The sequence below is a fragment of the Cupressus sempervirens genome, chromosome 6, assembly GCF_028749045.1.
Source record: "Cupressus sempervirens isolate cs-2001-9-10 chromosome 6, ASM2874904v1, whole genome shotgun sequence".
Lineage (NCBI taxonomy): Eukaryota > Viridiplantae > Streptophyta > Pinopsida > Cupressales > Cupressaceae > Cupressus > Cupressus sempervirens.
Genome location: NC_143123.1, coordinates 363139642 through 363160696, shown reverse-complemented (window position 1 = coordinate 363160696; position 21055 = coordinate 363139642). Strand labels below are relative to the sequence as shown.

Below are 21055 nucleotides of genomic sequence, written 5' to 3'. Positions count from 1 at the left end.
GATCCTCATAGACTATGTGTTGCATTCATTCATTCAATTTAGAGGAGAAACAAATCAAATATGGGATCATTGTATCTACCTTAACATTAACATAGAATTTGAGAAATACTAGTTGTTTCTTGGATTTCATGAGAACATCCATCAGAATAGGTTTGCCGAAAGAGTCAATATACCCATCAAGACCTAATTTCCTGATATTCCAATGCCAACCTAAGATCCTAAACATTAGATGTTGCTTCTTGATGCATTTTTTTTCTTCTCATGATTGTAGTTTGAATTCAATTTTTGAAGGAATAATCCACATTGTATCTAAAAGGGTTTGTACACAATCTTCATGGTTTATAAGAGAGATTAAAGGAATCTCCTTCGTTAATGCTGAAATATCCATTTGGCCCAAGTTTTCATTTTTGTTGAACCCAATTTTTATAACCATCAACATTTAGTGTAGCTCCAATTTCCTAGTAATTGAATTCCCTGGAACTAAATGCCAACCTATCAACAATAGAATTAGGAACTTGAAGCCATAGACCCTTATCATACCTTTATGAAGCTAAAAATTACACACGAGAAGAGATGTTCTTATCTTTAAAAGCATAAACCTAAAATTTTAACGGTAAACTATCAATTCCAAAATCACGCACCATAGGCCGCATCAAGACAAATCCCTCAAAGTGACAATTATAGTGATGTCGTGCAAAGAAGTTGTCTCAAGACAAGTTTCACTTGACTTACAACATTCATTTGAGCATTCATCCCACATAGAAAGTATGTGGCATTGATAGGAGGGACATTATCACCGCAAAATGTGTAAAAGCAAGTCAACAAAGGAAGATTCTAAGACATCTATAATACATCGCGAGGGCCAATATTAACAATAGCAAGGGATAGATCCTTCCCTCGAACACCCATTTGAGCCATAATCAACGAGAGACATCAATCTTAGCCATTGGGTAGAGCAAAGTATGTTCCAATACTTGTTTGAAACTATTGTTAAGATAACAACTATGCCAATAGCATCTAGACCAAAATTTGATGTAGTATGGCCTTGCTTGACTAAATAATTTACACCTTGGCTAAATAATTTACACCCAAACTATCAAGGAATGCTTGACAACAATACTCACCCAAAAAATGCATAATAAAGATTCTGTGACATGCCTAAAAGCAAAGATGAATGACCTCTCATCCTCCTAGTCCTCCAACCCATTTAGTTTATCTTCAATATTGCCTCTTCAAAAACATGGTCATCTTTGTCCTCATCTTTTCCAGTCCCCTCATACTAATAATCCACATAATGCCATAATTTCAAGTTGATAAGATAAATTGGAATCTTTTTTAGATAGGGAAGCCCTTCATTTTTAGTTCTCAAATTTCCATCAAGCGAAATCATTAATTAGAAAGAACAAGAAACAAAATAGAAGAACATATATTTTAGCAAGGAAAAGCCTTTTGGGTAAAAAATGTTGGGAGTGACGAGCACGTATGGTGATTGTTCACTGTACAGTGAAACACCGTACAATGATGAATGTTCAGGGCCACCTTACGTAGAGGCACCATACGGTTATATCAACTGCTTGGACAAGTCAATCTCATGTACAATGAGGCTAGTGTGACATGCTCAGTGAGTACGAGTATAGGTACATGAGTATGAGCACGACGAGATTGGCGAGTACGGTGAGTACGGTGTGTTGGAACGGAGAGACCAGAGGCATCCGCGTCACTGAAAGCGTCTATGTGACCGAGGCATTCGTGTGACTAAGGCATCCACGTGTCTGAAGGTCGACGGGAGTATTTGATGTCAAAGGGAGTCACTAGATGCCGAAGGGAGTCACTACTCGAAGGAGTGACCGTTGGAAGGATGAGTGATCGTTGGGATTGTCAAATTGAGGAGTTCCAAGGCTGCCAGTAACCATTTTGTTCATTGATAGTTAATGCACCAAATTCCATAATGAATTGCAGAATGTATAAATGTTTGCGAGATTCGTGAGGAATGAGAGGGCTGTGAAAGTTAAGTTGATTATAATACAATCTGAGCCTGTGAGCTTGTCTAGAAACCAAAGTTTGTTGTATGTAAATTTTTTACTATAATACAAAGTTTTTCGAGGGTTTTTCGGTGGTGGTTTTTTCTAGAAAGGGTTTCCCACATTTAATCTGGTCTTCTGTGTTTATCTTGTGTGCATATTGTTTTTCTATGTTCTTGTTTTTTTTGTGCATCTCAATGTTCCAAAGTAGATTTGAAATCTTTTATATTTCCTTTGTAAATTGGCATTTGGAAGGTGTTTTCGCATGTAGCTTTCCTAACAAGTGGTATCAAAGCCTAGGTTATCCTTGTTGGTAGGGTTTGGTTGTTTGTGTCAATTTGGTTTTAGTGGGGGTTTGCAAAGTGTTTATATAGAAATTGAGATGGCGAGAGTAGACATTGAAAGCTTCAACGACACAAACTTTGAGTTGTGGAACTTAAAGGTGAAGATATATTGGTTGATCGAGATCTGTGGATGCTATGTCTTGTAACAAGCCTTCAGGCATGAAGCATGAAGATTGGGATCTAACAGATTGAAAGGCCAGAGGATAAGGTTGTGTCTTGCAGATTTTGTTCTTTTGAATGTTCACGAGGAGAAAACTACACATTCTTTGTGGAAGAAGTTGGGAGATATTTATCAGTGAAAATCCTTGGTAAACAAGCTCTTCCTAAGAAAGAACTTGTACTCTCTGAAGATGGACGAAGGAACAGCTGTGGCAAATCATTTAAACACATTCATTATGGTGCTCGTGCAACTGACATATGTTGGTGTGTCCATTAATGAAGAAGAGCATTGCATGCTATTGCTATGCTTGTTGCTTGATTAATGGGATCATCTTGTGATGGTCATTGGAAGTACTACCACTAAGTTTAAAATGGATGAAGTGGTTGTTGCACTTTTGTCAGATGAGATGCGGAGGAAATCTTCTAAGGTGGCTAAGGAGGCTCTCATCGTTCAAGGCAGAGCGAAGGACAAAAGCAAGAAGGACATGAAGCCTGAATCTTCTGGAAAGAAGTCCACAGTGAAGTGTTGGAACTGCGGGCAGGTTGGTCGTATCTGAAAGGACTTCAAAGAGAAGAAGAAGAAGAAAATGGAGAGTTCTTCCAATTCTGAGTCTTCTCAGAGTGCTGATGAAGATGCAAGACGTGTTGCTTTGGCTGGTCATTTGATGATGATTGGTTGGAGTAATTCAATCTTCATGTTGAAGATGTTTGTCATGATGCCATGTGTAACTCAGCATCACCATACAGTGGGAGTTGTTGGCAGTGATGTAGAAGTCACGTGTGACTCAACACCACAGCTTAGTGGCGGAGTTGCTGGTAGTGACATAGTGAATGATCTTCATTAGTATTGCATATATTGAAGGCACGAGATTCTGATGTTGTAGAAGAATCTTTTTGCATTTGTTGAAGTACTGTTTGGAGATGTTAATCTTCATGTGACTGAAGATGTTGACATCTTGAGGGTTCAACGGAGTTTTTAGTAAAGGTGTAGATTGTGGTATGTTCTTTTAGAACATGTTTTCTCTTTGGTGAGATGTTTTAGATCATTTTGTCATGATAATGTTCCCGAGGCCATGGTCGAAACTTTGACATTGATCTTGGTTTAGTTTCTTTTTTTTGAGTACATTGATCATTTGTTGCACCAGTTGCAGGTGCTCACGAAAACTTAGAGATGGAGATGATGTTGTTATCTTGATTAGAAATGTGTTTGTTGGAATTGTTGAAGGTTTCAGGAGGAGGGCCGTGAAGTATTTAGAGGTGTAAGTAGAAGGACATGATACGTGGATGGTGTATTGTTGATGTTCTTGATGCTATGAGCTTGTTGTTGCATTTCTATGTGATGTTGTTGAAAATGGACAAGGTTAAGTTCAAATGGTGGACATGGTTATGTGAGGTATCTTTGTGGATATGAGTATGTACCTCGTCAAGTGGGAGATTGTTGGCAGTGACAAGCACATATGGTGATTGATCATTGTACAGTGAAACACTGTACAATGATGGATTTACAGGACCATCGTAATATCAACTTCTTGGACAAGTCAATCTCATGTACAATGAGGCTAGTGCGATGTGCTTAGTGAGTACGAGTAAGGGTATGTGAGTATGAGCATGATGAGATTGGTGAGTACAATGAGTATGGTGTGTTAGGACGAAGAGATCGGAGGCATCCGCGTCACCAAAGACATCTGTGTCACCGAAGCATCCATGTGACCGAGGCATCCGTGTGACTAAAACATCCGTGTGTCTGAAGGGTGAAGGGAGTATCTGGTGTCGAAGGGAGTCACCTGATGCTGAAAGGAGTCACTACTCGAAGGAGTGACTGTTGGAAGGATGAGTGACCGTTGGGACTGTCAAATGGAGGATTTCCAAGGCTGCTTGTAACTGGTTTTTTCTTGATAGTTAATGCACCAGATTCCATAACGAATTACAAAATGTAAAAATGTTTGTGGGATTCGTGAGGAATGAGAGGACTGTGAAAGTCAGGTTGATTGTACTACAATATGAGCTTGTGAGCTTGTCTAGATACCATTGTTTGTTGTATGTAATTTATTTATTGTAATACAAAATTTCTTGGGGGTTTTTGGGTGGTGGGTCTTTCCCGAAAGGGTTTCCCACTTTAAATTTGGTCTCTTGTGTCTTGTGCATCTTAATGTTTTAAAGTAGATTTGAAATCTTTTATATTTCCTCTGTAAATTGGCATTTGGTGGGCGTTTTCGCATGTAGCTTTCCTAACAAAAAATACTACACATCAAAAACAAAAGGGCTATTGTATTGTTCGACAACAAAATACAGTTACAATACAATCTTCCTGCTACAAGCTTTTACATGGAGATTTACATCATGCTCCATGGAGCAAAACCCTTGTAAAAATGAATTCCTCTCTCTCATATATCTCTTTTAGTAATGCTTGTATTTATAGAGCTTACAATGCACGTATTTCAAACTTTAAAAGCTAGACATCAAAGAAAAGAGTTTTCATCATCAACAAAGCAATAAAGCTAAAGAAAATACTTCATCATGACTCCAACTTCATCTCAATAGATATTTTTCTCTTACGTATATATCTTCAAAAAAAGAAAATCATTTCTTAACTTAGTTTCAAAGAAAAAACTACCAAAAAACTGTTTCATTTTTTTTATTTAAAAAGTTTGATTTGCAAGTCTTTATAGGAAGTTGTTGAATCAGTTATTTATTCTTTTATTTCAACCTCTTAAAATAGGATAAATCAATATGTATCAAATAATTAATAAAAAATAATTATTAATGTGATGATCAAAATTGACTCTTTAATCCCAACACAATGAAGTGTCTTTAGGATGGAATTAGCAAGTTGCCTGACTAATTAAGAAGATTTATTTGTTAAATATGGAGCTTCTATAACTTTTTAGCATTGACTAATGAGTAAAATTAATTTAATCAATTTTATCACATTTATTATTGCTACAAAATTATAAGACTTTCAAATTTGAGAGATTAAAACTCTAAGCGTTCTACGACAAATCCAGTGGCTAGAGATGGTTCCACTAGCTTCAGTTTTTAACTTCCATTTATTGAGTTGATCTCAAGTTTTTCAAATGTTTTATATTTATTGCTGAGCTGATTTGAAATTTCTCTAGACTACTAAGTTGAGGTAACTTCCATATGAACTTGTTTAAACTGCAATATGCAATTGGATTGACCATCTGCTCTAAAGTATGATTTTCTGAGTCCCCCACCACCATAAAATGCCAGCCAACTGGTGGCACCTTTTCGACCACGTTTCCTCAACAATTTCATTATTGTTCTGTTTCGCAGAAGCAGACAGAAGATAAGATCAACAGTTGGTGCCACTTCATCTGCAACTATCCACGATAATTTCATATAAAAATAAATGCAATTATTATTTTTTGAATAAAAGAATTGCCTCGTTGTAGCATCGATGAAGCTATTTTCTCCTTTTTAAGTGTTTCCAGGACAGACTGCAATGCTCAGATCAGCACGGATAACAATGACAAACAAACCTTTTTATATTTACCAAGACCTTTGACTGGATTGTCACCCTTGCAAAGTTCTAGTGATAATGTAGAGCTTTATGTAGGGCGACTAAGTTCGAGACAAAATACACTGTTATCAAAATTGTAAAAATCGAAAATATCATAGAATTTTCTGAAATTTTAATTTTTTTTTGTTGTTGGAGGGTTCAGACCTGTGAGGCATGAAGGATACGAGCCACCAACCAGCGAAGGCCACCACATAGACTTTTTAGGAACCCGCTACGAGCCCACTGGTACCTGAAACCTCTTCGACTTAGAGCCAAGGACTGAGGGGCATTCACGCTGTCAACATCACCCGGGGGCACGATCCTGGCCTCATCCCTTATGATGTGGGAGCCTTGCACTCAGCAAGACTTGATCCCTGGTGGGCTCTTTGTAAGTCATTCAACTTATACAAATTTTGAAGAAAAAATTTAAAAAAAAATTATTGACTTTTTAAAGAAAATCTTTGGTAGCTAGCCTTACTTTACAGACCTGAACCCTCCATAAAAAATAAATAAATCTTTGATACATTTTCTATCCAACTTAGCCAATGCCATGCATAATTGCTGTCTTTGTCATAGTTTATTGCCCTGGTCATTTGTCCACATTACTGTCTTTCTCTTTTGGTCATTGTCGCCTGTTGGCTGTTTAGAATAGTTCCCATGTACTGATATCCACCTAATTAATGCCCAACCCTTTGCTTCATACTTGTGCATGAGCGACACTTGGTGACTTGCGCAATTGACTCATGTAGTTCAAAGGTTGATTGCCTCTTCTTATCTACTTACTACGGCCATACATGGTATATCCTTTTATATCTACAACATTTGATGCAGCTTCAACTTACAATCGACTTAGTCATATATACATCAAATGACTCCATTTTCCATAACATAGGCCATGCTTGTCAAAAGTATAGAACTGATAAGAGTATTAACTGATTGTTTATTGATTATGAAATGCTTTTTCCATCAATAAAGAAGTTAGAGATATAATTATATGATTGTATCAAACCATTGTTTTTCATCAATGTTCCATAAAGAGGAATAAAATTAAACACAACATACCAATCAAATTTGAAGGAAATGCAACCACTCCTATCAAAATTACCTCTGGACTGGTCTGCCCAATCTTCATTTGAAAAAGTGAAATAATTATAAGAATTTTCCTTCATTCTTCTTATGGATTCTCCAACTTATATTTCTACTCTCCCTTAACATACCATTTTTTGATACTATAAAACATTACATTTTAAAACAACTCAATAAAATAGAGTGGAAGGCGCTTGCTATTTTTTAGAGAAAATTTTAAAGTTAGCTGTAGCATAAATTATGTAGTATATTCAAGGTGGAAATTTTAGCTCTGAAATTTAAGGAAGGTGAAGCTATTCCAGCCCCACCCCTTTTTCACATGCTTGTTAAAAAAGAAGGGCTTCTACCTTTTAGAAGAAGATTCCAAATAATCCCGTAGCTTATGAGACCACCCGCTTCCTCAAAAATAGAACTTAAGCCCCCCCCCCTTGGACCTCTCCCATTTAGATTTTAAATATTTAACATTAATCTTCCACACAATTGCATCAAAATAATTTATATGTAATTGATATTTAGGAAAAAATTAAGATTATTTTGTAATGAAAATAATCTATTTTTTTTATATCATACATTTGTATGCTAGAGTCTTGAACTTATAATCTATGAAATTATAATAAGATTCATAGTGACTATGTAACAATTTATAAATTTATATAAGCTGATTTCTAAAACAGAATCTATTTCATGACTTTTTTTAAATTTATGAAATAGCTTATTGATGTTTATGCATATAATCAATATACTTAAACAAATTAATTTTGCAAATCACTAGTAACAGCAACTGGCTAGTATTGACCATTATAAATAATATATAATATTAAAAATTTCATTATAAAAAACATTGTAAAATAGAATTGATTATACAAATATAGTACAAAGCAATAACAATGTCAAAATATAATATAAATATGTAAAATAACATTTACTTAATATCTTTTTTAAATTTATGAAATAGCTTATTGATGTTTATGCATATAATCAATATACTTAAACAAATTAATTTTGCAAATCACTAGTAACAGCAACTGGCTAGTATTGACCATTATAATTATAATATATAATATTAAAAATTTCATTATAAAAAACATTGTAAAATAGAATTGATTATACAAATATAGTACAAAGCAATAACAATGTCAAAATATAATATAAATATGTAAAATAACATTTACTTAATATCTAAATCTATGCATAAATAATAAAAAGTAAAAAGCAATAATTAATTTTTGTATAGTATTATGAATTTAGAAGTAATATATTTATAAAAATATATTAATGTAATAGTCAAAAATAAAATAATTTCAGTGACTTGAAAATTGTTAGCTTTCATTAAAATCTGATATCCTATGGACAAAAACTAAAAAGTCACATGATATATAGTTTTTTTTTTGAAGATAGTGTAATATATTGACAAGACTTGGTAAACATTAAATTTTCTTTTAGTATTTCTCAACTTGACTCTAATTCAACAAAAAAATTAAGATTTCAACTTGACTCTAATTCAACAATTTTTTTTAAAGATTAAGTCATTAAATGTACAAAATAATACTTAAACCTTATATTTGTAAAACTATATATTATGGTAAATTGATTTTACAATTTCAAATATAGATGTAAAGCTATATCTTTTCATTCATTTGAATGATAAATATCCATCATTAGATAAAAATCCTTCATCCATCAAACTATTAAACTAATAAATTATTACTTTATATCTCCAAACTAAGGCTCTACATTATTTAAACCTAATAATATTCTTGTGCATGACATAGTAGTAGACGCGATTGTGACGATGGACGGATGATTTGCAAAATGCGAGAAAGAAGGTCCCAAGTTCTGGCCGCTACGAGTTTCAAATGGTGTGATTTGACATTTATAAATTATTATTAAAATAAAAATAGAATTGTTTTGTAATTTTTAAGTAATTAATAAATTAAAATAATTAGTCATTCCCTCAGCATTTCTAATAATCTATATATATATTTTATATTCAATTTCATAATTACTAATTTCATAGTTACTAAAAGTTAATTAATAATAAGTTGATTATTTTAGGTTTATTATTTGTTAATTTGTGTACTATTACTTGAATATTTGTATACAATTATTAAGATTTTGTCTATAGATAAGAGTAATTTTAAATGTAAGATTATTAGATATGGAATGACCTTTTAAAATGACCATTCTTTTGATTTATAAAGGTTAACAAATTCATTAAGGAGCTTTGTTAATATATTAGAAGTAAAAAATATTCTTTTAAGTGAATAATTGACATACAAATGAGCTGCCCATGCATTATTTTACTTTGTCCATCACTCTATGCAACCTTTTGTTAAGTCTTAACATTGTTTTGTTTATTCATAATTTAAAAAATGTATACTCATTTTTTAGTCGATAGGCTATATTTTCTTAAGATAATTTTTTGGTCGAAAAATTACCTTTGACCGGTAAAAGTTCTTTTCGTTAATAATTTTTTAACATATTGTTATTTCATTCCATTTTAACTCTTATTTTATCAATTTATTTAATTTAATTAGTTGTCATCTACATTGTTAACTATTTTTTTTTCTTATTTATTTAACTTAATTAACTATTATCTCTACTTGTAACTCTTATTTTTAAATTTATTTATTTAATTTAATTAGTTATTATTAGTTTTTTTATAAATAAAATTATTTTATTTTAATTAAATTATTTATAATCTGATTTATTAAGATTAGAGTTTATTTAATTTATAATTTTTGTAATTTATCTCTAATTTTAACTCTATTTTTTCCTTATTTATTTAGAAACTTAATTAGTTGTTATATGCATTTTTAACTCACATTTTTCTTCCTTTTTTTTTTTTTTTTGCAAAAAGAGGGGTAAAAATTTATTAAGACAGAAAGGAATACAACAAGGAGAGCTCAATAAGGAGCTCGATCCTGAGCAACAAGATCATCAAATTCTTGCACCATCAAAGGACAGTTGCCCCCTATCCCTAATATTCCAACCCGGATCATGACTAGAAGCCCATTTGGCTAAACAATCAGCAGATCTATTCCATTCTCGCGGAATATACTTGAACCTAATGAACTGAAAAGAGGAAGAGAAGAAAAGAATCTGCTTAACAACAGTGGCCAGCTGCCAACTAACATCCTCAAGCTCTTGCGAAGAAAGCATGTTCACCACCACCTGGGAATCAGACTCACAAATAATCTTACTCCATCCCCACAAGCAACATTGTTCCACAGCATATAAAATAGCCTGAGCTTCCATGAGATTGTTAGTATAATCACCCTTATGAATTGAGAAGAAAAATTTAACATTCCCAGAATTACAACGAGCCACTTCGCCAATACCAGCCGGACCAGGATTCCCACGAGAAGAACCATCAGTGTTAATTTTCAGAACTCCACAGGGAGGAGGAGTCCAGTGCCCATCCTGGTTAACTCGACCCTTCCTCTGATGGTGAAGCTGCCTGGGCATAGAAGGAAACCTATGAGCCACAACCCCATCCTGCAGATGAAAATTGAGGCGATTACAGATAGCAAGATCAACTGGATCCATACCCCCATCAAGCTCACACTTCACAAGAATAGTTTCCTGGAGAGAATGTGATATTTTCCACCAAAGATGCAAAACACCAAGCCGAACATCTTGGAATATGCGACGATTCCTCTCCAACCAGATATGCCAAAGCATGAAAGATGGGCCAGCAATCCAAGCAGCATGGAGAGAAGAAGACTTGGAGGGAGCACTACCCAAGCGAGCCCAGAACTCAGGCAAAGAGGAAGCATGCCGACAAGAGCAACCCCAAGCGCTCCACCAAAGGTGCCATATCTGAGTAGAATAGGAGAAATGGAAGAACAGATGGGAGACAGACTCCTCTCCATTACCACACAAAACACAATAAGAGGGGCCTTGAAATCCACGTTTACAAAGATTATCCCAGGTAAGACAACGGTTGTGAGCCACTAGCCACATGAAAAAAATGCACTTGGACCAAGAAACTTTATTCCAGACTTGCTTCCACCAAGGGACCTCAGCATCCCCAAATAATTGTTTAGTTATCTCCTGATACCCAGCAGAGACATGATATTTACCAGACAAGGTACCGCCCCAAGCCAATACATCTGGACCAAGCAAAGAGGAACACTCTCTAGAGGCCAGAATTTGAGAAAGCTCCTGACGATCCATGTCTGTACCTCCAGGAGGCCAATTAGAGAAATGCTTCCATCTATAACCAACAACAGGTCCAATTGATAAGGAGTCTTGTAATGAGCCACTTTATCCCATCCAGCGGCAAGAAAAGAGTCACAAAGAGGTTGAAGATGAGGGTATATAAATTTTTTGATGGTGATTTGTTTAAATGATTATTTTATTTATATATTTAAGTCAACAGACTTTAAATTAGTTTAGTTTTTAGTTTTTATAATTATTTTAGCTTATTTTTTACTATTCACTTAATACGTGTTATTTTTTTGGATGACATTTATTAGTATACGATAAACTAAATAAATAAATAATATTTATTTAGTTTATTGAAAGAATTAAATTTTATTTTACTTAAATTAAAAATTAATTTTAATTTAATTTATGCACATTAAATTATAATTTTAAAAAATATTAATAAAAACGAATTGGCTGATCGTTGCAAGCACAAAAGCTTGGAACTCTAGTATTAACCATTAAAAAAGAGAGTATACATTAATCTTGGTCCAGGGGAGCATACTAGTGCCAAGATTAATTATTATTATGTGTTGTGATTAATTTGTTAAGTTCCACTAGACTCAAGCCCAAGACCTCCCACATAAGAGCCTGACAGTTTGAAGTTGTGTTGTAAGCTCGTCCACTATTTGAAAACATTTTAATTTTAATATTCTTGATTAATTATTAAGCATGTTATTTTTACCAAATTTGATTTATGTTGAATAAAATACTATGACAAAGAGAAAATATCTTGAATAAATAGTTTTTAAAAATAATTTCAAAATAAATTAGAGAAATTTTGAAGCCTTTAAAATTTCTTATTTTGCTCAAATAAAGCAAATTGTAATAGTCTTATGAATTAGGGAAAACAAAATGATACCAATTAAAATTGAAAAACACTTTGTGTTGAATAATTGTTGATGATTTGAAAAATAATAACCTTTATTTTAAAGTAAATTTTTTTTTTTTTGACTTGAATGCCTTAAGGATGGGTTTTGAATCTTATCAAACTCCCACAAATGCTAATAAGCTTTGGTGAATTTGTCAAAAAAGATAGAAATACGTACCTTGCTTAAATCATCTTGTTCTTCCAAGGTTATTTGTTCATATTAAAACATATAAAAAGAAACTATGAAAACTTTAAAGATGTTGAAGGATTTATATGATTGAAGGGAGTTGAACATGTCATCCAATGTCAGAAATCTTGAGGGTAAATGCTTGACAGATTTCCAATTGTCTCCTTCCTATTGTTATTTGAGATGATTAAACATGCAACCTCACTATGATACCACTTGAAGAGAGTTATGCTCCAAGATGATGCGAGAGCAATCTTGCATCAACAAATTTTATATTATTAGTTTAATATTAAAATGCATTTTGAATAAATTAGCACAAGTTTGACATGTTGGTGCCAACAACATCTTTTTGGCAAATTCTTACAATCTTCCAGTTTGGATAGTGGTGGTGATGGTTACCAAAAACTACATATTTCAAAATACTACATTTACTATGTTTAAAGAGCATCTCTTCATATGTGGGTATCTAGGAGACATGTGACAATGCATGTATTACTATAGATTCTTGTAGAGTTATGGAGCTGCCATATTCGACTAGTTTGATTGGCTATTAGTGGAGGTGGCTTATGGCAACAGTTATGAAGCATCTTGCATTTATCTTTGGTGGTATGCTAATTTGGTTGTGGTATTTGGAGAAAAAATAATTTTGCACTAAAAAATTATCTATGTTCCAAGGTGAAATGTCCCCTATTTTTGGTCCTATAAGAAATGTCCTCAAAATGCTTCCCTCGTCATCCACAATATGCCGTCAAACATTTTAAAAATCAACACAAGCAAATGCTTTTCTTAAGACAGAAAAGTAGAAACAAATCAAAGTGGGCTTTGACATTAATTAACTAATAGTTCTAAGCTGGCTCTAATTTGAATCTATATTTCATGCATACATCAAACTTCAAGTGTTAGAGGTGCAAGCTTATGTTGTGTCTCAAATAGTACATTTTTTTATTGCACCATTAATATTGTCATTTAGAGCTATATAAAACGTAAAAAAATAATAATATAGTAATATATTTTGAAATTTTCATACATATATACATACATACATACATATACATATGTATTTATTGTTCTTCCCTATTTTTAGCCCTCTAGGAAATGGCTTGGAGACACGACCCTTATTGTCCTCCCCTCCATCCCCAAAATGGCGTGGACCATAGTAATTTATGTTATTTTTGATGGGTGGAAGTTGAGGTGGACTTGTGTGGCATTATAACAACGTTCAATACAAGAAAGTGGAGTTATTCAAGGCATCATATTTCATGACATTGAAGACGAGTTGGAGGATTCAATTTGTCAGTTGCAAGTTGGAGAGAGATTGAAGTGGACTTATAGCTCAAGTGTGGGATGAAGACCTTGTAGTTTCCTCTTGCTTATTTTTATTTATGTCATATTCAAGATGTTTATTTGATGACCGTATGGTCATGTGATGGTGATTTGCAATAGCAATGAAATAGGGAAGCTAGATTATATTAGAAATCTGAGAGGAGGGAGATAATTTCTCCTAATTGTTCTTGTTTTCAAGTGTGCTAATTTATATCAGATTTGTTTCAAATGTTAAATCTTTATTTGATTTGCATATGTCATTTGTGTGGATTCTGACCTTGCATCAATTGAGCTGTCTTCTTCTCCCAAAAGAATCACCTACTCAAGAAATTGTTGCCATCTAATTAGAGATCTCATAGTAGGAAGTTTACCGATGTTGTGAATCCCGAGGGTAGACATTAGACATTTTCCAACAATGATAAGCACCTTGCATACAAGAAATTGATCTGTAGATACAACATTTGAAAACTAAATTGAATGAAGAAGAGGATGTTTGAGATTTAAAAAAATATTTAAAATGATTATTATATTAATTTATTAAAAGGGAGAAAAATTGAGGCTGATATGTTGATAGATGGGTCCAATTTCACTAATGCTCTTTTTTCTTATGTAATTTTTAATAAAGAAATTAGATAAAGCCAATTTTAAAGTTGTTTGTGTATTTCGTATATAGAAAATGACAATTTATGAAGGAGGACACATAATTTTCAATTAAAAGAATATATTTTGTTGTGCATCAAAAGAATATAAAAGATGTTAGATTATTCTAGTATTAATCAAAAGAAATTATATCACTTGTCCTCGAAAGAGAAACCTTATTTCTAATCATTTACTTAAAGGTCAAAGAGCAGGTTATAGGACCGACTAGAGGTTAAAGGAATGCCCTTATCTTCAATTAGCTGACTAATTGGTGTTTCTATTATTCACTGTTGGATAGAGCAGTGGTTTGGTAGAGTTGAGTTATTCTATTTTTAATCTCGTTACGGATTGTGCTGTGTTGAATTTTAGTCTCCTTTTGTTACGCATCTGTTAACACAGTGATTTGGTGGAGTGTTATTTTGTTTTCCAATGTTTGTACTGATAAATTATTGTGTGGTGTTCAATTTTACTTTCCCTTTGTCAAGCGTTGGTTAGAACAGTGGTTTGGCAGAGTTATGTTACATTCTATTTTCTCTCCCTTGTGTTCAATTTTAGTTTCCCTTTGTTAAGCATCGGTTAGAGCAGTGGTTTGGTGAAGTTGTGTTATTCTATTTTCCATCTGTTTACTGGTAAGGCGGAAGTAGGTTTTTATTATTATTATTATCAATTAGGGAGTGACTTAAATACTTTTTAAAGGTGTTTCTTATGTTAGAGGAGCAAAGGCGAAGTGTGTTCAGCTGATGTTTTTGTGATGCATTTGCACACTGGTCGAGTATACTCTTGAGTGCTGGCAGTACAAGGAATCACCAAGACAATGCGGTCATTATAGTTAAGCAAGGACAAATCTTGTTCATATTGTATATGATAGAGAGGGGCAAAGGTTTGTCGGTAGATGAATTTTAATATTAAGCAATGCCAGAAAAAAATAAAACAATGTCAAGAGGGAGATCTTTACATTAGGAGGCAATGTACATTGTATAGGATTGCAGGTTCCTTATGAAGGAGAGGATCAGGCATTAGGACGATGTGTACAGGTGTAGTTGATTCGTATTAGGAGAGAGAAGGCTGAGTTTGTAAAGTAACAAGGTGGGTCAAAGCTAAGAGGTGTTTTAAATTATTTGTTGTTTCCGCATTGGATAAGGGAAGAGTTTGTTGATTTATATTATTCAAAGTGTTAATTTGTGATTTATTTATAAATATAGGATTATTCATAATATAAAATTGAACATCAATTTTCTGTATTCTCTTATATCATTTGTAACTGTAATTCTCCATTACTATTTATATGCATTTAGTTTTTTAGATGCTGCAAAGACCAATGCGAAGAGTTTGTTGATTTATATTATTCATAGTGTTAATTTGTGATTTATTTACAGATATAGGATATTTCACAATATAAAATTGAACTTTAATTTTCGTATTCCCCTATATCATTTGTAATTGTAATTATATTTAATTTTAGATCCTGCAAAGACTAACTTATAATATACCTATCTCTCAGTTTAAACGTTGGTGGTTAATTGTGACAGTGAAATTCTTCAGAGTGAAATGATAAGTGAAGCCAAAGAGGCTTTGGAAGAACGGCAAGCTGCAGTGAAGTTGAAGGGGAAAATTGCTGACACAGAATTGTTGCTAGATTTCCTGCTGCAGGTGCAGAAGCAAAAGCAAGAGAGGGCTGATAAATTATCTGATGTTATTACTTGCCTTACACGAGACATAGAAGAAGTTGTGAGACAACAGTTCATTCTTCAGAATCTTGCATTCGGTAGAAATGATAAATCTCCAATTTCTAAAGGAAAGAACTCCATAGATTCTTCTAGCCAACTAGATCAGATCAGTGAACAAAGCCTCACGAACACAAGCGGTATATCTACTGGAAAAGGAAGCATGCTAGGTAAACATCTTCGACAAGAGTGTAAGATTCATATAAGGGCAAGTAGTGGAAGGAAGCATGGCAAGTCTGATGTCCAGATGGATAGAGAGGAAGAACTCCTATCCAGATGTGCCCGGTTGATGAAACATTTCAAAAAACTTGAACAAGTCTATGTTTCTACGAGATGTAAAGCAAAGCAATGTATTGGTGATTCAGCAGGAAGATATTCAAGTACGGGCAGCATTGGATGGGAATCTTTCGTGGGAACAGATGCTTGTAATGTGAGTTCAATTGACAGTCTAGCAGGTACAGCGCATCAAGGTGGAGGGAGAATGAATGATCAGCTTGGATCTTTCTTTGACAGCGTATGCAACTATTTGAGATTCAGCAAATTCAAGGTGATTGCGAACCTAAAGCACGGGGACTTGCTTAACTCTTCTAATTTAGTGTGTTCCTTGAGTTTTGGTCGAGATAAGGAATTCTTCGCCACCGCAGGAGTCAATAAGAAAATTAAAATCTTCGAGTACAATGCAGTCTTACATGAGGATATGGATATTCATTATCCTGTTGTTGAGATGACAAGTAGATCCAAATTTAGCAATATTTGTTGGAATGGTTATATCAAAAACCAGATTGCATCAAGTGACTTCGATGGTGTTGTGAGGGTATGTTCGCAAATTTCCTCAACCTCAGCACCTTTGCTTCAAACTCTTTTTTTCTCTCATATTTTCTATATGGACTTCAACTATTCCAATGCTTATAATTAGGCCGTGATCTCTCTATTTAAATAGAGTTTTAAAAATCCTTCTTACACCGATTTATGTTGCAGTTATGGGATATAACTAGAAGTCAATCTATTATGGACTTCAAAGAGCATGGGAAACGTGTTTGGTCAGTTGACTTTTGCCAATCTGATCCAACGAAATTGGCAAGCGGAGGTGACGATGGCATGGTGAAGCTTTGGAACATTAATCAGGTAATCACCTTTTTAAACCAGGCCTGGAATTTCAGGCACATTTATTAAATTTGATTGTTTGTGACTACACTTTTCATCCAAGTAGAAATTTTAATAATATTAAATAACTATAAAATATACTATTATGAATACACATCACTTTCTAACGTAGAGAACTAAACTGAACGATCAAAACTGTTATACAGTTTAATTATATATTTTATTATTAAATTTTATTAGTTTTTAATCAAAATTTGTTATTACAAATCACCTCTCTCTTCAATTAAAATTGTAAAATACAGTCACAATGAAAAAAAAAACAGAGTATAGATGGTCAATTTGGTGGCCTGCTTAGCCAAAATTCTGGATAATATAGAAAAAAGTTCTTTTCCGGTAAGGCATGTTATTTTAAAAGAAATATATGCACTTGTGTCTGCATATACCATATAAGTTCATACACTGTTATGCTAGTAGTAAAGAAACAGAGAAAAATACACCACCATATATATTAATAATTTAGTCTAAATGACATATGTTTTACTTTTTGCCTTTTTAGTGATCTATTACAAGGATGGTTGTAAGGATGGTTGGATTGACTACAATAGCCAATTTTTTTTTAAAAAAAAAAAAAAAACATTTTTCAGCCAAATTCAGATCGAGTCCTACTGCAGATTTGCAAACTCACAATAAAAACAGCAAACTTTGTACCAATTTTGTACCCCGTTTATCAGACAAAATTTGAGTAGACTTTTGCAGGACCAGACTTTTACAAAAATCAGTTCACGCTTTTAAGATTGCCATAAAAGAATTTGGTAACACAGTCATAGAGCAGTGGTTTGTATAGCACTTTGGACTTGCACAATTGAATTATACATGCCTGGATGATTAGTAACATCTAGTTCTATTAGGCACCAACTCTGCTACTGGAATTTAAGATGATAAAACTTAAACTTAATTGATGGAAAAAGTATAACGGTTTCCTTAGGCTCAAATCTTGTTATTTCTTTGCACTGATTGAGATTTTCATCAATTGTTCTTTTCATTTTGACAGGAAAGAAGTATTGCTACAGTCCGGACGAAGGCAAATGTCTGTAGTGTTCAGTTTGCCCCAGATTCTGGTCGTCTGCTTGCATTGGGTTCAGCAGACTATAAGGTCTACTGCTACGATCTTCGGAACGTAAAAGCACCTTTGTGCACCTTGACAAGTCACAATAAGACCGTGAGCTACGTCAAGTTTCTTGATTCAGGTTCACTTGTGTCTGCTTCGACGGACAACACAATCAAGCTCTGGGATTTAGTAACAAACAAGGCAAGAGTACTTGGCAATACTGCAAGTCCTGCCCGGACATTTACCGGGCATTCAAATGTAAAGGTGTGTGATCATCACTAAATGGCATCTTTTCCTTTTCCGCTGAAGAGATTAGATAGATTTTCCAACAAAAAAATGTATCCAAGATTCAGCCACTTGGTACTTGGGGTTGATAAAACTTTGAGACTTGCCTCATATACAGCCAACTGACATGTTGAATGCCGGTATTGTCTTCAGAATTTTGTTGGGCTTTCTGTATCTGATGGGTATATTGCTACTGGTTCAGAAACAAATGAGGTAAAATGCTATTACCATTGCGTGGGTTGTCAATAGAACACCTTTCCGTAGATTAATGCTTGCCATTTATGTTATTAGTTCTTAGGACAAGGCTTCTAGATCTAGTTTGTGACGACTTCCGCGAATAGTAAAGGAAAATTTCGGGTGTGAGAGTTTGAATGAGAATATGAGTGTGCTGAAACATCCATTTCACACTTTTCAAATCTATACAAATATTTGTTCAGGAATCATCAATAGTTTTTTTCCATCTTGGAAAGCATCAATCTAGTTTATGTTCATGTGTTTGCAATTGTTTTATGTTATGCAAATCAAAGATTAATGTTTCAGTGACATTTTTTTGTAATGTCTTTTCAGGTTTTTGTTTACCACAAATCACTTCCAATGCCTGTGGCATCTTATAAGTTCAACTCTGCAGACCCAGTGACGGGATTGGAGATGGAAGATGATGATGCACAGTTTGTTTCATGTGTTTGCTGGAGAGGGCAAACACAAACATTAGCAGCTGCCAATTCTTCAGGAAATGTAAGACTTCTGGAGATGGTTTAATTTTTGAGGCACACATCTACCTCATAATCCAGTTTGAGACGGTTGTTGTCACGGATGCAATTGATGGAACTGGTGTATATCATTGTTTCTTCTTTTTCTGTGGATGAGATTCATATCAAAGTTTTTGTCCAAACTTGCCAGGCCCACAAAACCTTGTATAGAAAATCTCTGAATTCTATATGTATACCTTTGCTTTCACCATTAATACGTAAAGATTTTTTTTTTTTTTTTTTTTCCCCTAAAAATATAGAAACAGCCAGCATATCAAGTGCAAAACAGTTCAACTAATTGTTAAACGAAATAATATTTCAAGTGAATACACAAGTAGCTTTTGGAAGCCAAGGCACGCCGAACCTTGAAAAATTAAAGAGGTTTGTAAGCCCACTCGTCAGCCTTGTGGGTCTATTAAGGTCTTGGTATGTTAGTGAAAAAAAAAATATGGATATCAATTAAATAACCAGGATTAATAATTTCAATGAAGAATACAGAGTTTACATAGATTTGGAGAGATGATAAGATATTTGTTAAATTCAAATAAATAAATGTATTCAGTTTTAGATTTAGTATTAATGTGTGTGTGACAAATGTAATATGATTTATTATCTTATTGGAATTTTGAGATGTCTTAGATGACTATTCTTTAATAAAAATATATGAGTTCAATATTATGATTAATTGTACATATTGGACTTGATTTGGAGGGGATTGGCAATGAACACTTATTTGAAGAATTGCTCTAGTTATTGCTATTTTTATTACTATCATTTACGTTACATTTTAATGCAATCTTAATTAACCAAGCAACTCATTAGATTTCACACCTTAAATTGTGACACCAAGCATCTATACAACTTAATAATTTATTCCAATTAAGAATTCTAAGATTTGTGGCATTGCCACATGGCAAATACATCAAATCCATCAAGATATCAAATTCATCTTGCAAGCTCACATTTTCACATTAGTAAAAGTAAACTCTCAATATCATGATATTTTCGTAGATCCGAACTTATTTTCCAACAATTCTTTGAAATGGTACAATGTATATTTCCCTTGTTAGGAATTAGAGGCTCTATAGTTTACATTAAACATTTCTAGAAGACATAATCCTTGAAATCCAGGTGAGACATTTGACCTATCTTTCATATCAAAAACTATAATTAAATTGATATTAATACTTGGACACATGCTTAATAATAAAACAAGGAACATTGATATGATGTCAACAACAAATATAAGCACATGCATAGGCACACACACATACGCATACACACAATCAACTCATACATCAATTAAATGTACATACACCACTTTAGATCCCGTGTCAGTAGAAGCATAGGCAACTAAATACTCAGTCCACATATTTTATAGCTTTTGGTTGTTATATGCATTTGAAGTAAGCGCTACTCTTACAATGCTTTCAAAGCTCTTATGGTTATTTTTTCTCTTGTTGAAAGGTCCTCACACACCTACTAATGGATGGAGAGAATTCTAAACTTGTAGGGTCTTTGCTAATGAGCTTAGTCAGTTCCCATCTGCTCCTTAGGATAGGGGGCACTTGTTCTTTCTTTCCTTCTGAGCTTATCACCTCACAATAATCACATATATACATAAAAATCAATTGGAAAAAGGAAGATGACATGATCCTATTACATGCATACTTTCCTTTACCTAATTCAATGACACAAATCAAGATAAGGAGAGAGCTTGGGAAAA

The 21055-nt window shown here is 33.6% G+C and overlaps 1 protein-coding gene across 1 annotated transcript in view; it reads left to right on the top strand.

The window, feature by feature from the left end:
• LOC149552588 (protein SPA1-RELATED 4-like) overlaps nucleotides 1–19567 on the top strand; it is a 70729-nt gene extending 51162 nt beyond the window's left edge. The window contains exons 4-8 of the mRNA XM_089788182.1: nucleotides 15889–16897; nucleotides 17062–17208; nucleotides 18239–18559; nucleotides 18734–18793; nucleotides 19148–19567. Coding sequence (XP_089644308.1) covers nucleotides 15889–16897; nucleotides 17062–17208; nucleotides 18239–18559; nucleotides 18734–18793; nucleotides 19148–19339 — 1729 coding nt within the window. The 3' untranslated portion in view covers nucleotides 19340–19567. The remainder of the gene's footprint in view (nucleotides 1–15888; nucleotides 16898–17061; nucleotides 17209–18238; nucleotides 18560–18733; nucleotides 18794–19147) is intronic.
• Nucleotides 19568–21055: the final 1488 nt, after the last annotated feature.